This window comes from Anser anser (assembly GCF_964211835.1).
Source record: "Anser anser genome assembly, chromosome: 3".
Taxonomy (NCBI): domain Eukaryota; kingdom Metazoa; phylum Chordata; class Aves; order Anseriformes; family Anatidae; genus Anser; species Anser anser.
In genome coordinates this window covers 99,166,036-99,187,960 of record NC_139722.1, presented here as the reverse complement: position 1 = coordinate 99,187,960, position 21,925 = coordinate 99,166,036, and the positions used below count along the sequence as shown (strand labels likewise).

At 39.1% G+C, this 21,925-nt stretch overlaps 1 protein-coding gene and 1 long non-coding RNA gene across 3 annotated transcripts in view; one reads left to right on the top strand and one right to left on the bottom strand.

Moving 5' to 3' along the window:
- Positions 1 to 190: 190 nt before the first annotated feature.
- The window catches only part of SUSD4 (sushi domain containing 4), a 72,566-nt gene continuing 50,831 nt past the window's right edge, over positions 191 to 21,925 (bottom strand). For both annotated transcript variants that reach the window (XM_083828539.1, XM_083828538.1), the window contains 5 exons: positions 18,738 to 18,926; positions 4,254 to 4,445; positions 3,666 to 3,810; positions 1,554 to 1,936; positions 191 to 401 (listed from right to left, as the gene is read on the bottom strand). In XM_083828539.1, the coding sequence (XP_083684665.1) occupies positions 373 to 401; positions 1,554 to 1,936; positions 3,666 to 3,810; positions 4,254 to 4,445; positions 18,738 to 18,926 (938 nt within the window). In that variant the 3' untranslated portion in view covers positions 191 to 372. The remainder of the gene's footprint in view (positions 402 to 1,553; positions 1,937 to 3,665; positions 3,811 to 4,253; positions 4,446 to 18,737; positions 18,927 to 21,925) is intronic.
- On the top strand, positions 9,997 to 21,919 carry LOC310896350. Its single transcript, XR_014581414.1, has 3 exons — positions 9,997 to 17,879; positions 20,722 to 20,779; positions 20,893 to 21,919. It is a non-coding gene; the product is annotated as an uncharacterized lncRNA (long non-coding RNA).

Below are 21,925 nucleotides of genomic sequence, written 5' to 3'. Positions count from 1 at the left end.
TAAGCAAATTTACATACTTTGACATGCTTTTGTGAGGCAGTTAGTATCAAAATCCAATAGTACTTCTACAGAACCATATGACTTTCTGCGATGCAGATATACATTTCATTTCTAAAAAGCCACAGTTCTTTTTCTACATCTGCTCTCATCAAATCCCCAGGATTCATTCATAAAACTGCTTTTCCGAATGTTTTTGCTGTTATCCCCACTGTGGATTAAGATGTACACACAATCTGGTGACATCATCCTGTGGAAGGTTGGTAAGTACGAAAATACCCTCTCCAAATCCACAGATAGTCTTTTCTATCTCTACGTGTTCTGTATTCATGTTACCAAACAGTGTAACGCAATGATGACACATCTCCGTGCAGGCTAAGGGTCTTCTTCCATCAACGGAATCTCTAGAGGTAAAAAAGAAATGGTATTGGTTACTGATTGTAACTTCCTTTTAGATCTTTGCAGATCATTATTATTAGCAATTCTGCAAAAAATATAAATGGGCATTGTAAAATCTGAACAATATATACAGTGTCTCCAATTCTATACCCATTTATGCTCTAACAGCTATATGAACATTAAACTACTGAGGCTATCCATGTTTTCTAAAACAAGTTAGGCCCACCAAAACCTAAGTGCAAACATCCCTTCTACTACATTAAAGACTGACTCAACATTCAGAGTAAGCAGAGACTTCTGCTGGTATCCTCATCATTTCTCCCACCTCCTTCCCGAAGTCCTCTTCCACTTGTGATGCCATTAAAAGTTAGCCCCAACCCTATGAAGCAGGAAGATTTCCTCCACCTATTTCTCATTTAAATGTCTCTGAGGAAAGCTATGTAGATTCCTTGACGTGCTAAGAAGCACACCATAAGGCTCTGTTAGAACTAAATGAAATTATATCAATGCATGCTCATGATTTAAATGTAGACAATAGTATATGATGATCTCCCTTCTAATACATGGTCCTGTGAGTAGGTTTCCCTTATGCTGTGACTCCCATGCCCAAGGCTTAAAATGTACGCAAATGCATACATGCCTTAGACTGAAAAGTTTGCCGTATGTGCAGACACAATGAGCTTGTTTAATAAAGGCTGCTAATTCTCTCTGGGTATGAAAATATGATTTTCTTTCCATTGTAAGGAGAAAATCATGTTCTTTGCTGTGAAAACCACAGTACATGAGGGAGTTATGAGTGTAGCAGTTGAGGAGCAGATGAACAGACCAGCACAGGCAAGATGATGTTTGACTTTGCTGCTGTATACAGGCACCCGCCGTCATCCCCGTTGATGAGACTGCTGCTGCCTGGTCTGGAGAGAAGCCTTCTGGCCTGTCCTACCCTCAGGGAGTCAAATCCCTTGCACCACAGTTAGCAAGGACATATCATGGACATGAAGCTCAGTAGCATGGTTTTAAGAATGTCCAAATTAAGGTACGGACTCTGCAAATATATGGAGAAAGTAAAAAGCAGGTCAGCTGGCTTTATTCCTGCTCTGACTGTACAAATGAATGGCTCCTGCTTATGGACTCATGTATCTCGCTTATGTAAGACTCACCATCTGTAATATCAATCCGTGGACTCGTGGACACAGCCTCTCCAGCAGTGCTACGGGATGCATCAGTTCGATCTGACCCAGAAAACGCTGCTGCTTGGCACACCGAGGATGAGTACAAACTTTGGAGCAGTTCAGAGGAGCCTGATTGACTATCACAGGTCTCAAATTCACTAGGCAGCGTGTCTGTAATCCTGGGGCCGGGATAAGCAGGAGGACTCTGATCTTCTGTCTGCAAAATATGCCCCTGGTCTGTTGTAGCTGAGTATCCAGGTGCTAGAGCATTCAAGCTGCTGCTTACAGCTTCATCATAGGAAGGCAGCATGACAGGAACGCCATCCACCACCACAAAGTCAGGGTCACCCATGGAGCCCTCCTGGTTGCCTCTAAGTCAAACAGAGAAATGATCGCAGAGAGCCAGAGTGTTTCAGAAGCACATTGGAGCAACTGCTGAATGCAAGTAAACACAACACTTTCTAATCACGCAAAATGATGCTACAGGGTCATTAACATTCACAGAAATGTTTGCTTCACAGGTTTGCAAAAATCTGTTCAGATTGACAGTCAGGTGGAATCTGTTACAATTGGATAAATGAAACCAAGTAATGTGAAGCACAATTTAGAGAAGGGAAAGAAAACAGGTGCTTGGAAGAGATAAGGAGCACCATTTTTTGTGTCACACAGACAAGATATCATGGATATGAGATCACAGGTGTGCTTCACCAGTCAAGAGTGTTGGAACCCCTGGAAAGATGTGGGCTAGAGCAAAAAAGTGTTTACAGCACATGTACAGGCGCTGAGCTGGCTATCATCGGATGACAGGAATTTGGGGGCCAGATTTGTGGCCTCCTTCAAGTCTTGCTTTCAAAGGATGAAGACATCCTTAACCAGCACTAGATTGGTTTCTTTTTAAAACAAAATATTTATATTATGTTGGGAAGGTGTGATAAACCCTGAAATATATTTTTTGTAGTCAATTAAATCACAACAGAATCCTAGCAGGAAGGACTTGGTCCCAGGTCCCCTTAGGACATGAAAACATCTGAAAAGAATAGGCCAGAGAGTCGTTTCAATAACTGAGATGAATCCAGGCTATAAAGCTATCTGTGGTGCAACCCTTTACCCTAAAGGTTTTCCTAGTTATGTATGTATACTCCCCATATACTGTAGATATATATGTTAACATACACATTACTGATACAATCCATATACTTTCAGGTACACATACTTATTTAACAGTAAGACTGCCAAATTCATTCTTCTGCATTGACATGGGGATATATTTACTGACATACAGCTTTATTACCTCTCCTTTCTGTGTGTGGTAGAATAAAGACACAGAAGTAAAAGAAAGAGAAAGAGTCACCCAGTCAAGGTCCATAGCAAATTGAGCCCAGACTGAAACGTAGAGACAGACCGACAGATCTAAACCTAGATACATCACAAGCTTTACCTAAACCATAGCATGCCTGTCTTTGTTTTTCCCATTGCAAGATAATAATAATAGTACCCACCTACCTGTCTCTTGAGGAGTGCTGTGCGAATCAATGACAAATGCTCATAGCTGCACAGTATTTTATGGAAATAAAGGTAGATGTAGGAGATGTTCATGAATCATGATGAAAATAATACTCATGAAGGGAAAGCAAACTTCTAATATAAATTTGTCCACAGGAAGAAAAAAAAAAAAAGAAATTCTTTCTTAAAACTTACATTACTGAATCCACAGTACTTTAAAAATGAATTCCCCTGGCACCCAAAAATGAGTATTTTAAAGCACTGTCAAATATTTTTATATGCAGAAGCAGCAGTTCTCAGTAGTAAAGCTGTAATTACTCCCAGAATGAATCTGACAAACTTTGGCTTTTATCTTAGTTGCAGAAGGAACTACAGTGGCTTTCCAGGGATGCCTGTCTGTGTAGGTAGTTCAGATACTTCTGTTCAGTGCAAAGGAGGTATCTGCAAGGCTCAGGAGCTGTTCTGCTTCCTCAGCAAGGAGCACTGAATGTGAAAACTGAATTAAGGGCTTCAGAATTCAAAAACAAAAACCAACCAACCAAACCAAACCAAACCACCACCACCAGCCCAAACAAACAAACAAAAAACAGTACAAACCTTGGAAGGAAATGTGTCTTAAATTTGGTCTGGAACATCCTGGCTAAAATGACCAGTAGAAGTACTAATAAAACACTGGTGGCAGTAAATGCCACTATTTTCCATGTAGTCAGGAGGGTCTCCTGTGTATTTGGCCAAGTTTGTTCTGTAACAAAAAGAGAACAATACCACAATTGTGCTTATTACTGCTGCTATTTTATATTAATTCTTTAACAATACTCAGAAGTGACAGTTAGGGTGAGAGATTTCTTACATGTGCGTTTTATTTACAAACAGCCTTAACAGCAATCTGTCACAGGGGCTGGATCTTGCTTTTTCCCCTTGATGTTTCTTTTATGCATGCAATCATGAACTTACCTTATATACATATAAAAAATCCACAAGACATTCCAAAGTACATTTGAAGAGCTAACTGTTGAGGTGGTTTAGGATCATTCAGGAATAAAATATCCTGTATTTAATGGCATCTACAAATCAATGTTCATCACTTAAGCAAAAAACAAATGAATTTCACCAGGCATTACTAAACTACTGATTTGATCTAAAAGAGATGGGCTGTAAGAGGGTATGCCATTGCTGCTCCCTTACCTGTTTTGACACAGTAGACTTGGTAGGAGGGGAACCACTCTCCATACTGGCAGGTGATGTATTTGTAGTCATTGGTGAGGGTGTAACCAGGATCACAGTAAAACTCCACCACTGTCCCATGGTTGTAGCGCTCGCAAGGCCGCGGGTGGCAGATGTAATCTCCATGGCTCACCATTGGAGGTAGTGGACAAACTTGGGCAAACAGAGAGAATAGGAGAAAGAAGTTAACCACAGCAACCTACCACTGTGCATCAAAACACCCTTCCAGGCTCCCTGCCATTTCAGGAGGCTATGTATGAGTGGCACCAACCCGCTACCGCTGGAACACCACACTCCTGTCCACGCCAGTGAACAGGCGCACATACCTCCTGCAGAAATGTGAAGTTCAAAAACTTCACAGGAAGTTGTTGGCTCACACTTACACCAGAAAGCTCTGCAGTCACCTGTTTGTTTAAAGACATGAAAGATGGTATCTGTGAACCCTTCCAGCCTCTGGGGTAAAGGGGAGGAGAGGAGGAAAACAGAAGGGGGCACATAGGTGTGTAGGACAACTATATGGGGATGCAGGGGGACAACCAAAGAGAATCCTTTTGCTTATGAAACATCTCAGATTCAGCTGCATGTTCCTATATTTTTTTTCATTAGCATAATCGACTGGTTATATGCACTAATTAAATTCTGAAATATTCACTTTTAAAAATAAGTTTGCCATCAACAGTGCTGGAGGAGGTGCATGGCACATGACACCGCTTAAGCAATTACAGTTGTACAACCATAGTTTTGTTTAGCTGGGCTCAGACTCCACAGGTGTTATTTGTGTTTTGTTATCTCTGAGCAGCCCTGCTGCTTCCAGTGGGATTGCTGGTGGAGTGAGGCAACAGAGACTAAGCTTGTGTTAATTAAGTACAGTAGTTTACATGAGGTTATGTATATAAGACTGAATCGCAATATAAACATGTGGAACTTTTATTGTAGACCCTGAAACAAGAAGAAATGCCCTCTCACATTGCTGTGAGATGGATTCAAAAGAGAACTGAAGGAGCAGTCTCTAGGAAACAGCAGCGGGTAAAGCAGCTTGCAAGCAGTATTTTTCTGAAAGAGGATGCTTATTTACTGAATAAGTATTAGTTGAATATTATTCTCTTAAGTATTGCTCCTAACACAGAGGAAAAAAAAAACACTAAGTGTAATGATGTCTAAAGTGGCCACATACTGACCCAAAAAGTGTTTCAGTAAGCTAAATGGTTTTTTTTTGTTTTGTTTTATTCCCCTTCAGATACAGTAAACTAACTGCATCAGTGCCCCATCTGCAGGCTGCCTGGCCCCTTCACTTCATGCCTCCCTCATGCAGGCCAGCCCTACTGCATTGATTTAAATAATGAAAATGCCATCTCTGAAGAAGAATCTTCCCAGAAATTACAATTCAGCTGCTTCTCTCTGTGAATCCTGTTACATGAATAATGCATTTCATAAAAAAAAAATACACAAGATATTAAATGAATCTTCAAGAGAGGCTGATTACAATGTGCAGCAATGTCTATTCCTCATCCCTTGGGGACATGGTTTTGTTTGCATTTTCACTGGCAAGGCTTAATAATAACTTGAAATCAGAGCAAGTAATTCACATAGAAATTCACATCCTCAGTACTCTGCATACTTTCCAAAGTCTCTAGGTCCATGAGAAATAGAAATGGTTTACTGGGAGGTCAACTTGATATTGAAAACAATTTTCTTAATAGGGTAAAGGTGTTGGTCTGAAATAGCAGTAAAGCACCTTCTGTCCATATCAGGGATCATTCCTTTATTAAAAAGAGAATAATCAGTGAAAGCATAAAACCAGGCACGGAAACCTGGTATATTTTTATTATCTACATTTATAGCATGCAAAGATAGCAATTTAAAATTCTTTGCAACTGAGTTTTGGCAAACTAAGACAGGCTGCAAGAGATGTGTGGATGCACATTACCCTCCTAGCAACAAGGAAAATAAAGCACATCTTATCACAGGGAGCAACCACTCAGAGAAATAAATTTCTCCTCTCCAGAAATGCACCTGATGCCATTCCTGACACACCAATTCCCTAACCTATTAACATCATTAAGGGCCAAAACAGTCTTCTGAATAAAAAAAAGCCTCAGTGCTGGTCTCCCAGTTTAGGAATGACACCGTTTACAGTGAGATTAAAAACAATGTACTGTGGGTACAACCCATATGTGGAGCTGCCAGTCTGTTTACAAATGGAGATGTGTTTTATAAAACCTGAAAACAAGAGCATTACTCTTAGTGTAGGATATGCACTCAGTGCTAAAAATGTCTGCCACTCCATCTACTGACATCCTCCATATTTTAAGGGAAATGATCATGTACTGATGCTGCCTGGAAGTGTCTCTAAACATTTCTCTAAAGCACTGTACTATGTTAGCCATGAATTAAATATTTAAATGTCTGTGCTTACAAACAACTCTTACATTAAATGCTTTTACAAACAGCAGTTGCAATGGAGCAGGTTTGCAAATGAAGGAGTTAAGCTCAATGGTATCAATGCTTTATTCTTATGTCAGCTTGGGTGTCAGAATCTGCGTTTTACAGTCACATGGGGTATCCCTCATCACCTCCTGTAAATGTTATGTTCGTCCAGTTTAAAGAACCCTCCAACAGCTGCATGATCAAACTGGTCTCCTCATGCCTTTGCAAGCACGGTGATTAATGATCAGTAAAACTCAGGTTCAGAGCCTCTTTTTCCAAGTGAAATCAAATCAGGTGAGTTATATCAGCAGCAGTCGAAGATTAACTTTTCATCTCTGGGCAGTTAGTCATACACCTAGTTCTTTTCTCAACTCACTCCATTTCCATAATCATTTTTGCCCAAGATCATTTACAGTCAGTGGAACGACAACAATGAAGTGGCCTTAGCTTTGATCATAGAAGAGGAAGATTTTGGCTAGTCTAGAGGGCTGCTGAGCACTCTTGGCTCTCAATAGACAGGTTTTTAGTGAAGAGTTAGTTGTCTTACAGGGTCAGATCCCTCACCACTGATATTTACTCAGCATCATGCTAGATACCAGTGTATTATACCAGTTACACATACTAAAGAAATAGGCCAGATCAAATATGAACTAAAACCCAAGTGGCAAAACTCAGTCCACTGAAGTTTTCTAGGAAAGGTAAAATTTTTGCAATTCCAGTGATCATCCCTTGGTGTATTTGGAAATTACAGGCCATGGATTTCAGACAAACGCATCAAACTTACAGAATGAAAATAACCACAAACAGACTAAAATAAAAGTGTGCTTGACAAGTAAATTTTCATTGTCAAAGCTGACTGGAGTATGGACAATAAATAATCATAGAGATAAGTGAATTCTACTTCAGGAAGTTCTTACAGCTTAAAAAAGTCCTACATGCTGTTCTTAAATGTGACACCAAATCTCTATTACCAACAGAGTTCAGCATCCTTTTCACATTATAAAGCTTTTGAGTCTTTAACGTACTACTAATAATAATATCCAGCATAGATAATCCAGTAGCATTTTCAGACAGATAATATTAACCTTCGGAGCATGTATGAGGTACAGACATAAGTCAGGTAGTGCCTGCTGGGCATTTTGCAGCCCATGATCAGGATCTCTGCATCAGTCTTTATTGGCCACAGACTGTAAGGGGACTTACAGGGACTTTACTGCACAGCATTCTCATCCAAAATGTAGAATCATTAATCAAAAAGAAAGAACAAATGTGTTTATATCACAAATAAATCCCTTCTGGGATGCTCTGGACTACCAATGCTCAAAGAAGCTGAAGGAAGGAATTCCTGATTTGATCTGACAGCCATCTCCTCCTGCTCTTAGGAACAGTTGGAGCTCAGGTCTCTCCTGTGAGATCAGCTTTCTTCTCTGGCTAATTTTAATGAAAGTTTAGTACTCTGAGGAAGAACTTAAAACCTGGGTTTCAATTCAATCCTTATGTTTCAACCACAGTCACATCCTGCCTTGGAGAAGCAGACCTACTTCAGGCTTACAGATTTATTTATTTATTTTGTAACAAAAGACATCAGAATACTTGCCACCTTAAAGTGTGCCTGCAGGTAGCTCTCCCTTTCATGAGGTGTCAAGACCACAGGCTTTGCTTTCTGAGCTACAACTTTCACAACCCAGGGCTGCAATCAGGCTTTGCCAAAGCATCTACTGCGTTTTTTCAGCCACCAGATTGTAGTAATGTCCATGCATGTCTGCTGTTTATTGACAAATTAAAGCATTTTGAATGGCAGGCTAAGTGGTGCAGAAATTAAGGTTCCTCAGCTTTTCCAAAAAAAGAATGATTCCTGCACTTGTGGTACAAAAATGCTCAGTGAATAACATCAAGCCACCACCGTGCCCTCTATGCTTGTTGGTGTGATCCCCAGTGACTGCTGTCCCAAACCACACAAACTGAACCGAAAACCCACAGTGAGTATCTGCAGCTGTGCTCATGTGCCAGGGACAGCAGAAATATCTGTGACATTTTCTGCAAGGGAAAGTCCAGAAAAAGGCAAGGGTGGCTCTTTCCCCCCGGTGTTGCCAACCAGGGCCCCTGCCAGGGGGGTATAGGCAGTGAGCACTCACACATTAGAACAATAAATGGAGTTCACCGAGTCATTTTTTCTACCCATTACGGTCAAGAAGCTTTTTAAACACTGCCCAGAGGATGCTGCAGTAATTCTGCGCTGCTGACATTGGGACTGTAGGAGGGAGGAAAAATTTCTGGCATTAGCATAGTCTCAATTAACACTGATGGCACAGAATAAAGATTTCATGTCACTTTTTAAAAGGCAGTGGTAGAGAGATGAAAGTGGAGTTGCAGATATTTACAGTGCTCCAAATTTCATTTTTTTGGCCAGTCAGTTCATTGGCATTCTGGCCAGTAGGTTTAGTCTTTGCTCAAAGTAAGCAGGAAGTAAATTATTTAGGTTTTGCCTAGCCATGAGCCAAACATGAGCCAAACACAAGCCAAACAATAAATGCAATAAAATTGTGAAATACAGGGCACTTATGCTCACGAATAAGCAAGAAGCTGATTTGCCAGCTTTGAATTTTTGTATAGTACATTTTTTCTCTAGCCTTTCATGTAGGATTCTGGTTACTAGGTTAGCTGGCTTAACTGAAAAATCCAGTATGAGGCCAGTCATTTTGTGTTGCACACAGGGATGGACAGTGTTAGAGACATTTGCAACTAATCAAAAATAAAGCTTCTTCCAAATACACCATGAATCCCAGCTTATTATGCAAAGAATGAGAAAAGATTAAGATGAAACTTCATGATGAGGGAGACACAGATGAAAAACTGCAGATTACAATGCAGAGGGGAAACAATGGTGTATATTGCCAGATAGTAATCAGAGAGGTACAGAAAGCACAGGCTTGCCTATGGTGGACACACCACCTAGTTTGTGCACAAGCTGGAAGAGAACAAAGGTTTTCCTGACCTTTTCTTGTATGTGTCACAAAACTAAGTAACACCAGAAATCTGGACACCTGTCCTCTGGCTACTGCAAGTCTCTTCTTGACACCATAGTCCCAGCCTGCCTGCATTCAAGGAAGGTGAAGACCTTCTGGAAGGTGAAGATCCCTGGAAAACCCGGGGGAGTTTCCCTTCTGTTCCAAGTTTACCTCCTAATCACATTCAATTTTCTTGTGAAGGAAATGCCCAGGAGCTCTCAGCCATCACTACTACTGTTCTACCTTGCCAATTTTACCTTCATGTAACTGTCTGCAGTGTACTCAGTTGAGGTAGCCATATCCCGCTGCAGTGCATGGAGAATCCTTAGCTCCACATATGTGCTAAGCAAGAGCAGGGCACTCAGTAAAGGCTCTGTGTTCCCCCAGAACATAAGCTCTTAATTGCCTGAAGAAGCCACTGAGGGACCTATATATATATCTCCCTAAGCTGGATGCCTTTCAGCCCTCACATCCTTGCCCCACATGCAGCCAAGGGATCAGCTGGCCAGCTGATGGTGCTGTGCTTGCCCACCAGATGGGAGAGTGCAGTTGGGAGGTAGAATTGTTTTTCACAAAATGGTATTTTAATGTCAGAACTGCTACAATCCATAATTCAGTTCCAGTATATTGAATATGTATATTCAGTTACATTCCAACCACTGTTTACGTTGAGCCATCATTTATGTCAAGAAAATGCAGCATCCAGGGTGTCCTAGTAAAGATCCTGTTCCCTATATTGCCTTTGTACAAACACATCCTTGTGTATGTAGGCTTTGAAGTTTTGTTTTTTTTTTACAGTAATATGGAATATGAAGGTTATGTTTGTTCCTTTTCCTTCTTTGTGAACATTGTGCCAATGAAACTCAGTTTCTTGGTTATTTCAGTATCATTACCCTTCAGACCTTCAGAATAAAATACTCATCCAAGAAGCCTTTCTTATGTAACTCAACAACTCCTGTCCTGTGAAGGGAGAGTTAGTGCAAATTATAGCTGTACTGGAGTAAGTGAGAAAAAATTTGTGGCCACAGAATTTGCATTTTGAAAGTAAAGACATGCTTTGAGGAATTTTCCTGATTATTCTCACAGCAAAGCAACAGCACTAACAGTACTACCAAAATAGAAATAATGGTGGAAACAACTAAGTATATAAAGTCACTCCTACTAAGCCCAACAGTAGACATGATGTAAAGGAACAAAGATATGAGATTATTATTTTGAACCCTGAATTTGCCAGCAAATTTATTTATTGAAAGCCTACAGCAAGGATTATTCAAAATACTGCATTCTTAGCCAATAATTTCCAAATTCTTCTCCATCTCCAGTTACTTAACCTTCACAGTGCCACCTACATTTTATTCTTCTGAAAAGACACCCTGCAGTTAAGCAACTCCTTATAGACCATTCGTAAGTCACTGGCAGCTGCACCTTGGGTCTCATGACTCCCAGACTGCTTGCTCTCACTCCTAGACAACCATGTTTTAATTTGGTACCCAGTAAAATTACAAGATTAATCTTTCAATGTGCACACAGTAGGAAGCACTTTTCACCTTCTACAAAGTGTGAAATGAATTGAATAATTAAGATTTTAGTGAAAATCTGTTTCTCTGGTCTAGTTCTGACAAACACCATCTTGCTGAAAATTGCTATCACTGACACCAGCTGTAAGAGCCTAAATGAAGCCTTATAAAACTTATTCCAAGTCTATCTTAACAATAGTTTAATATTAATTGGTTCCCAAAGGGAAACAGAAGGTGATTTACAATCACTTACACATAGAGCTTGTTTGTTTCTTGGAGTTACAGAGCCCATTTCACAGTTGCAGTCAGCTGAGCTCCTATAGGAGTATCAGACCGAATTCACCCTCACCCTCAACAATCCTGCCATTCATAGCATAACTGGCAGTAAAACATTGATCTTAATGCAAAAGCCTTTATTTTCAAATGCAATTTCACAGTATATATGAGATGAAACACATCCCACGTGAGCTTTCACCTGTAAATTATAAGTTCAAAAATGCAATTTTTGTTTAAACTACCAACACTGATTATGAGCTTGCAGCAATGGAGAGCTAGGAGTCCTTTTAGCAAGACACCCATAATTATCTTCAGGGAAATATTTATACTAATGATTCACATGGGAGTGCTTGGAACACCACGGTCTCATTTACAGATCATTTTAGCTTTCTTCGTCTCTCAGTCCTAGTTTTGTTTCTTCCTTTTCTCATGAGTGGTTGACTTTATGATCAGTAATGGCCTTTTTAAGACTTTGAGAAGCAGACGCTGAATATTTGGCCTCGTTTCTGAATGTGGAGCCAATTGCTTGTGATTATTTTTGTATAGAATTGATGCCATTAAGGTGTCTGATTGCCTGAGCTCCAGCTGCAGTCAGGTACTGTACTCCAGTGACCAGTCATTAACAACTGCATTAAAAAAGAAACAGAGATAAATGCTGAGGCTGGATTCCTGTTAAAGAAATAATCAGAAATGAAAACTTTAGTTAGATAGTGGAAAGACCATTCTAGGAAGTCTTTTCTTCCCAGGTCAGTGCTTTTACTGCATCTGATGGTTATAATAAACTATGCTTATTGTATATCAACTTGTGATTGGGATGCCTGTGGCCTGACTGCATTCATTTAGTTTAATTGGGGACTTCACAGGCACCCAACAAGAAGGAATCAGAGAGCTGCAAAATAAGCCAAGGCTTGGGTATTTGACAGTCATCACAGGATAACCCCAAACCTGGAAAAGACTGGAGAAAAAAAAAGGTCAAAGTACTCAGCAGTAGAGTGGAGATGGAACAGGGAGACAGAGCTGTTGGGAAGTTGTCTAAGAAACCCAGACAGGTAAAAACAGCCAACAGGGATGTCTGAAGAAGCCAGAGCTCACTGTGAGCTGAATAAACCAGGGTTATGCTGTTATAACTCTCTTTAATTTCTTTTTCTTCTTTGTTTATAAGAACAATCCCTTGAGCCTGCCTCTTGTCACCTACACCCATCATTGAGTATTGATGGAAAGAAGGAATACCAAATCCAGCTGCACTTGCTGGGATAAAAGAGCTGTATCCCAAGGCTTAGCTGAAGGCTGAAGAAATCAAAATGCACCTCCTGGGAGAAGGAAAATCACAAGGCCCTAACCCCCATGGAATAATGCTACGAAAAACAAAAAAGGAGGGAGGGGAACTGGCTGGTAAAGCCACAAAACCAACTAAGAAGACTAAGGAGGTTTGAAAGAATATTAGTTTCTGTTATTAATGTATAGTTATCAAGTTATCCACTGGTGAAATTACTTCTATTTAAATGTTGGTTCTTGTCTCTGAAAGTGAACAAACCTACATAGCAAGTAGACTTTCTAGAGTCTATAGCTACACTTCCCGTTGTTTGTGGAAGATGTCCTGTGACTGCACTATGTAGCCGAATTTAATGAACTTGTCCATAAAGCACAGAGAGATTTGATTTCAAGCTAGACAATGCAATGTGTTTTTCTGTTCTGAGGAGCCCTGCCAGATAAAGTTAAAAATTAATATTATAAAACAGCCCTCAGGGATAAATTTTGTCTGCTTTCCCTTACCTAATCCTCAGCATATTTAAAGCACTGTGGATAAAATACTACGTGCATCTGGCAGCTAACATGGAAATTATGGCCCTATAAAAGAGTCTGGATGTCTGGCTGATTCTGGAAATGCTAAGGAGTTTCTGAAAGGTACACTGGTACCTGTGAAGGTGTAAAACAGTGATTTACTTTGACAGTCTTGTGCATCAGGCAGAAACAGAAGACATAAAAGAAACAGATTAGAAGTTGTTCTTCTGTTGTTTACTTGAAAAACTAAGACTAGTGTGGAATGTATCTATTTCAATCACAACAAAGATCAAAGAAAATTTCTGCAATGCAAAAAAAAAAAAAGAGTAGTAATATAATAGTATTTATCATTCTCATACAACATTTTCCACTTGGAGACTGTTCTCTAAACTCTCAGTTCCTTCATCCCACCCCCAACAAGAGCTGTAAAATGTCCACTTCTGCGTATAATTCTGTCTTCAAATATGTACTGGTTTTCTTTCTACTTTACATTACAATACATGTGCTGCAATTAAGTGACCTGATGATTATTAAGCAGTACAACCACAGAACAATAAGACTTGTCTGGTGAGTATTTCATGTCACTGTGCCCTTTCTGATTTCAGTTCCTCTCCTCACCTCTTCAGCTGTCGATAAAGATCTACAGATGAAAGTCAGAATCCTCCAACAGAAATAAATAAATAAATAAATAAATAAATATAGACATTCCAAGTCATCTATGAGCAGCTCTGTACCTCTATGAGGAGCTCTGTAAAGTGTTCAACTTCCACACTTGTACAAGGTATCTGGACATATGTACCATTTCTACAGCCTTGGGTGATGAACAAATAACAACCTACAGTCAACAACCCTTAGAATTATTGAATGTCTTTTTTTCAAGAAAACTGTCTTTGCAAATACATCACACCTGCTTTATATGACTCATATGCCCCCAGAGTGAAAGACCATCAGCCTATTTCAGTCTTTGGCTATTGTACTAAAGGAATCACCAATGAAAAGGCATTGCCCAAGTAACGGTGTTTATAGACATTGTTTGTTGCTGCTATTTGAGCATTTACTGTTGCTTATAATTTCTGAGTTTTGAGAAGTATTTCTCTAGGCACTGAGTATATTCTAAAACTCTGCTGTGGTCAGTACTGTTAAAAACAAGGCTATTATGTCTTGTGTTAATATCAACTCAGTTAACTTAGATGATGTATTTTGCAATATTTACTTAATTCTCCTTCCTGTCTGCATGCTCAATAGTTGTAAGCATAGAACAGGATCTCAGTATATACCTACCCTAATTTCTTAATGTTACAGAATGGAACGGAATGGAATGGAACAGAACAGAATAGAATAGAATAGTTGAATTGAGTTGAGTTGAGTTGAGTTGAGTTGAGTTGAGTTGAGTTGAGCTGAGCTGAGCTGAGTTGAGTTGGAAGGGATCTTCAGACATCATCAAGTCCACCTGCCTGACCACCTCAGGGCTGACCAAAAGTTAAAGCATGTTAAGGAGGGCATTATCCAATTGCCTTTTGAACACTGACAGGCATAGGGCATCAATTACCTCATTAGGAAGCCTTTTCCAGTGTTTGACCACCCTCACAGTAAGAACCTTTTCCTTGTGAACCCCCCCGGTGCAGCTTTGTGCTCTTCCGGTGCATCCTGTCATTGGTTACCAGGCAGAAGAAACTGGCAGTTGGCTGTCCATTCCATTTCATGGAATTCCCTACCAGTATGTTCTCAGGTGCTTGCTCTCCAATGTTTTGGGAAGCCATTAAATTTTTCAGGAAGTTTTTATACTATACATGGTAAAATCTTCAATTTAAGATTCTTTTTCCTCCCAATCTTTTACATATCTGATTATACAGAAGGCAATCAATAACTTCTATTAATTTCTACAGATGGATCGTTAACCCCAAACTGATATTTCAAAAATCATGGTAATAAATTAACATTTTCCTTTGATTTTCATGTATCCTTAGAATTGTCTAACAAGTTTCAGTACAAAAGAATATTTACAAAACTTCTGCATAGTAATGAAATTAAAAAAAAAAAAAGGATATAAAGAAAGTTGAAGACGTAAATCAAGGAATAAAAGTAGTAGAAAATTCAATGTTAAGATGTTTCAGCTTATCCCCTAAATGACTGTAACAATCCGGTAAAACAACACAATTTCCTCTAACATCATTCTCAGAGATAGCTGAATCATTTCAACTGAAGCTTCCCAAATGATTCAGCCTGAGGCAGACACTCAAAAATCAATCTGAATGTTTAAATTTGGCAAAGTTACAAGCATTTAAGAACAGGATCTCATAACAGTAAATACTTGGCAATCTGAGCTACCGGCATCCTTATTTGCCTGAGCTATAACAACTTTTCTGATCAGGTCCAACAGCTGTTTCTGAGAAGCCACTGCACAACATTGCAGTGTTGCCTGCACATCAGCACCAGGTAGCACAATTTTTATGCAGAAATGTCTTCTTCCCTATCATCAAAAATTTCCTGAGTATGACATAGCCTCTCACAAGAGTTTGTGGAAGCTCTGTTTTTGCTGATATTGAGAAGACTGGGCTGAATGTTAGAAAGCATGCGGTAGGGTAGGAGTGAAAGGATGGATTAGATGAACTGATTGTTCCTTCCAATCTTCATTTATTTTGACTCTATATGTGAAGCATATAGATGCTGCCAGATCACTGTAGCAAACCCCAACACATACATACAACTGATTTAGAGAGACAGCTCTTTGACACAAAGTTGAAAGTAATCCAAGCGGTCCCTGGTGTAACCATGCATTTAAATGGTGTGGAAGCTCTTCATTCAGAATTAATTTGGCTTTAAAAAGAGACAAAATTTCAAAAGATTGACAGATAACATTTGTGCAATTGCACATGCATTTAAGACATTCCCTGTGTAAAGGTTTATAGAATATACGTCAAAATGAGAAAGAAAAATTCTACTTACAGCAGAATAAAAGCTCTAAAATGTTTTATGGTAGCTTCCTAACAACCATTTACTTTTAATCATTACCATATTAAAATACTGAACAGGAAATATTATTAGGATAAATTTTGAATTGATCCTGGAAAGAAATAAATGGAATTAATTTGTTATTTGCAGATTTCCTCTGTTAAAAAATACTTATTGGTGAGATTATATGACACACATAAAAGTAATGCCGAGAAATGAGCTTGACATTAGTATGCAAGGTGCAGAATAAAAAAATATGCAGGGAGGGAGTTTTGTTCTCTAATTAGAATAGTAGATTGTAGCAAGATTCCTGGAGTCTACAGCTCCTTGCATAAATCACTTTAACACTTTCAAATGAGAGCATCTAATGTTGATTTAATGGATTTAATGTCAAAATTTGCTGCATACCAGCTGAAGCCTACCTAAAATATCATTCACAGGTGGAGTTGTGGGTGGTGGCCTTTTAGTGGTGGTGCTCTCTATTCTACCAGGAGCAGCCCTCTATCTCAGGAGAACCTGTCCTTGCAAGTGGTATGCTTGCAGATGTGGAATTCAGCCTCCTGTGGTTCACTCAGCACATGCACTGATGGGACCCCACATGAAACCACCACAGAAAGTTTCAGTTCTAACAATAAAAGAGAGCAATAAGAAAGTAAATGAAAGGAGGGCTGGATCCAATGCAAAACTCAAGAGGCATCCCAGATTGCCCTGACCCAATGGCTGGTACACACAGATCCCCTTATTACAGTTCGTCATGGTTGACAGGAGTAACAACTTCTGACATATTATTTAAAATGTAGGACTTTCAGGGTAGCAGCTCTTATCTCATATTTTAAGGTATCATGAAAAAAGACCCTCTCTATGACATTTTCATACAAGCAATAAGTAATGAACACAAACTTGAAACCTAGCTTGGCTTAACTAATGTATTTTCCAAGATATTTTGATTAGAGCTGGAATGCTCACCTGTTTTAAAGGAGCGTAAGACACTGGCACAGCATTTTCTGTTTCATAAGCAGGTGTACTGTATTTTAATGCTCTTATCTTTTTAACTGGAGAGTTGGCATTATTTATCAAAGCAGTTACATTTGCTTGATCAAGGCTAACAGTGAATTTTCTAATTTTTCAAGTTATATATTTTCTGTGATATAAAAAGCAACAACAAGCAAACCTCTGAGAAATGGATTCCATAGATCTGGTCTGCAATTAATCTTTTATGGTATGCTAAATCAAAATAAAAAATAAGAAAACAAAAGAAAACAACAATAATAAAAAAAAACTCATTATATCATTCCAAAATTGCAAAGGCGTTTTCAGTTTGGAAATTGAATTATCAAATAAAACCAAGGATCACTGTATTACTTTTATGTAGTATATCACTTTGTTGATGCTGTTGGCAAATTTTTGCATTCCCAGATTGTTTTGCATTTAGCTCTGTGACAAAAGCAGTACATGTATATTCCTATAACTGCTTTCAGCTAAATTCTACTTATAGATATCTACCTTACAGGCTTGAAACAGCTAAAATATACCTTTTTTAGGTGCATGAAATGCAGAGGATGTATTTAGATTCTGATAACTTCCTGGGATGTTCTATTTGAGATGCACAATGAAGATGGCAGAAGGTAATCCACAAGGCTTTGCTCACGCATGGAGTAGTCCACTCATTGTCTTTGTTTTAAATGTATGGGATGCAAATATAAATACCCTTACAATATCCTACATTCCAGCACTGCAGCTGTAGTTACATTCCTTTTGGATTGGTAAGATCCATTGCACTCTGGCCACAATTCTTATGTTCCTAATCAGTAAAGTCAGTCACTTTGGTTGCAAATCCTTAAGGTTAACTACTATGAGAAACAACAAATATTCAAGTGTGCAGCATCATGTGTCACTGAATAATGTTTGCAGCTGACACAGCCCAATCCAAGAGTTTGCATAGAACATTTTTTGTTTCACATGGAAATCTGTCTGTACCTATCGAATCACTGACCACCTGTACATGAATGTGTATTTGTCCTGGTTCCAGTTAGGACAGAGTTAATTTTCCTCCTAGTAGCTGGTAGGGTGCTATGTTTTGGATTAGGATGAGAAGAGCGCTGATAACATGCTGATGTTTTAATTGTTGCAGAGCAGTGCTTACACCAAGCCAAGGACCATAACTCCCTCAGTATTTTCATTAGAAAAGCTGCAAAGAATTTACATTTTCAAGGCAAAGCAACCATCATTGTTAAGAACTTCCCATCTTGCACTGAGGACACCAAGAGAAGAACCATTAGCTGGAGAACCCCAACAGCTGACCGTGCAGTGAGCTAGAACTGGCTGCATGCAAAAAAAAAAAAAAAAAAGAAAAGGTACATTCTGCATGGCCTGCAGAAAGAAGACATATAACAGAAGTGCAGCTATAGCCCTGCATTAAAGTCATAATGAGCATGCTGCTTTGCAAAATTTAAAGCAAGATAAACAAACAATAAGACATTTACCTTCCACATCAAGGCACCTAGGTGGGCTATCTGACCAGATAAGATTATACATGCACTCAAGGAACTCTGCCCCTTCTAGTTTATATCCAGGAAAGCATTGATAATACACCACTGTTCCTACTGGGAAGGAGGACTCGAACTCAGATATGTTAATGTAACTATGAGGAAGAACCAATGGCCTCAGGCAACCTGCAAATTAAGAAGAGGGAGGTATCTTTTATTATAAGGTGCTTATCTTAGTCATCTTAACACATACTGATAATAATAATAGTCCTTCAATTTAAGAATTCCTCCATATTCTCTACTATGAATGGCATGACAGCATAATCTCCCTCAGATATGTATGCCTCGTTACCCTGTTTCAAACTCTTTTATTGTTTAACCCCCACAGTTTGCTAGTGTGGGATGCAGTCTCAGCAAATTCAAGAAAGGTTTACTGAAAATTACAGTATTTTGCTTCACAACCATTCACTGCTTTAGCAGATGGCAATTTTCCTTTTTGTGGTAGTATCCTTAATAAATAAAGACTGTCACCTATATAAACCACAAGTTTTAGTCCTCCTCTTAAAGCAGTCATGTAAACCTTCTTTAATATTAAAACTGCTCCTGTGACGTGTACACAATTGTAAAAGATTTGCAGACAGAACTAATGATTTCGAAGTCCCAATTTGAGAAATTCTAAAGCAATGTCACTTTCTATGAGCAGCCACATGATAAACACAGAGCAATTCACATAATTTGTGTCTGAGGGGGGAACAAAAATCAGTCTGAGAACCTCTTGTAAGATGCTAACACTACCATGGATGCCCAGCTAGTATCTATAAAGAAAAAGTCTCTGCAGCACTTTAAGTGGTTATTTCCTTGCAATGGTCAATTGAGGAAGAGGGTCAAGAGAAAAAGCAAGCAGAAAAAGCTTGAAAGTTTTTTCCAGTACACTGTACTATCAGAGCAAAGTTTCTGGCAACTTTTTTGCTAGTTTACTCCCTGCTCAAATAAAACTTTGGGCATTCTGTCTGCTGGTTACTGCTTGTACCCCTGATTCCGTATGCCCCACACGTAACATGCCAATCCCTGCAAACCAAGCAGCCTGCTGAGCAGGACGATATAAGCAGCCTACAATGGGACAGATGGAAGGAATGCTGACTGCCCAAGCAAGACCAAGCTTGCTGTCCTCTGAACTGTATCAAGGAGGGTTTTGCCCTGTTGGCTCAAAATTTTAATGCTTATTGGGGTCTCTGCAGTGCAGGACCAAGATTTACTGGAATTTTTAAGGGTTTGTGAAAATCCCTAGGTCTCCAAACATCTCCAGCTGCTGCAAACTTCATTTTGACAATTTTTGCTAAGAAATTCACATCATTCCAGATCAGTAATTATCATGACTCTCTCATGCCGAAAATAGTTTGAGGCTTGATTCCTATATGCTCTACAATCCTTTCCCACTGCTCAACCAGAAAAAAAAATGTCTTAGTGTCATAAAACTCCTGCCTGTTGTAATCAAATGGCCGTGTAAATGCAATTAACAGCCTACTTAGTGCAAGTATATGAGTGACTTTTATAGTATTAGTGCTTAACATGGCCAAAAGAAAATTCTGGAAATAATTCTGGAACAGGATTATAGAATTTGGCAAAATGTGACAGATATTGGAATCTAAATCTTCTATTCTGTACCTATGTAGTAGCTAAAGCATTTTGTTCTTGTGCACTTATTTTGTAACTTTTATTAGTGCTGCCTTTATTTTTAAAAGCAATTAACATTGAATATTGAGTAGCAGCAATTGATTGTGTTTCATAGTATAAATACAGCGACAGAAGAAAGTAACAAGTCAGGGGGTACTTTTGTTATCCCAGTTAATACTGGTTGCCATGAAATTTCCACCTGAACCTTTGGCAAATACAGTACTTACAAATCCATCTTATGAGTGTTCACCTCACCTAACTGGAGGAGTCTTAACCTACCCTAATTATCTAAAGTCTTATTTTTCAGTGTCTGTCTTAGGGAATAGTGAACTGGCCTGTGAAGATGCTGCAACCCCTAAGATAAGGTAAGGTGAACCTACTCTTAAAAATGGCTTGCATTCTTTTCTATTACCACACACTATGTCATTGCCAGTAAGATACCCCAAAACTAATGTGCCTTAATTTCTCCATACCACAGTCTAAAACAAGACCATGGGACACAGGTGGATGTGTCCCAGACTGACAGTCCTAACTGCGGACACACATAAAAGTAAGCTCCTGTAACTTCTGCGTGGCACCCATGAGTCTCATCACCTTTCAGCTGACACACCAAACTGTGTCTCACCCTGCCACCGTCACTTCCGAGAAGTGTTTCAGCTTCCCTGCTGCAGGTGACAGTACTGTCCTTAAGTGCCTATTGGGAACTGTCACACAGAAATGAAAGTTCATGTTAACCCAGTCTTCTCCTTTGTACAGACAGTTAAAATCTTTGGATGCTGTTCAGCTGGCCAAACTTGAATTGGTTAAAGTACTTAGACAGGCATGTCAGAAATGTGAAATAATAGCAGACTGGGGTTATTTAGCTCTCATTCACTAAAGTTGGCTTACCCCAGCACTTCTCACAGTCTAAGCAAAGCTGGGTTCTCAAACTGTTAATACTACAAGTTCAGCTACGAATGGATTTTCTGGCCAAAATCATTCCTGTTCAAACCCTGTGTTTTCAGTCAATACCTATCAGTTTAATGGACTGTGAACCTGACTAACAATTCTGCTGAAAACTCAGAGAGATGAACAGGTTCCAGCATCTTCTCTCCTCTACTTGGTCCCACTGCACAAGGCAAACAAAGGTAAATTGCAGTTAGAAACTTGAACGTTTCCATAAATTAATTTCTACAAACATGTCAGCTGCTCATCAGATCTTTTGCTGATATTCTGATTTAAACTTGATTTATTTTTAAAATGCAATGTATCTGTGTAAGACTTTAAACTATCAAATTAAAAACAATATCTGAAGTAAGACTTTAAGTATGGTTGTGTTCACAAAGTGTCATCTTCTTTCCTGCCATGAGCAGTGGGGAGGAGAAATCAAAAAAATCTTAAAAGCAGCGCTATTCAAATTCTGTAGAGTGGGATTTATAAGACCACTGACATCCTTACAACTGTAGGAAAAAATATTGGCAAGCTATCACAAGGTGCATGAGCTATAAAACAGGATGTTCTGGTGTACTAAA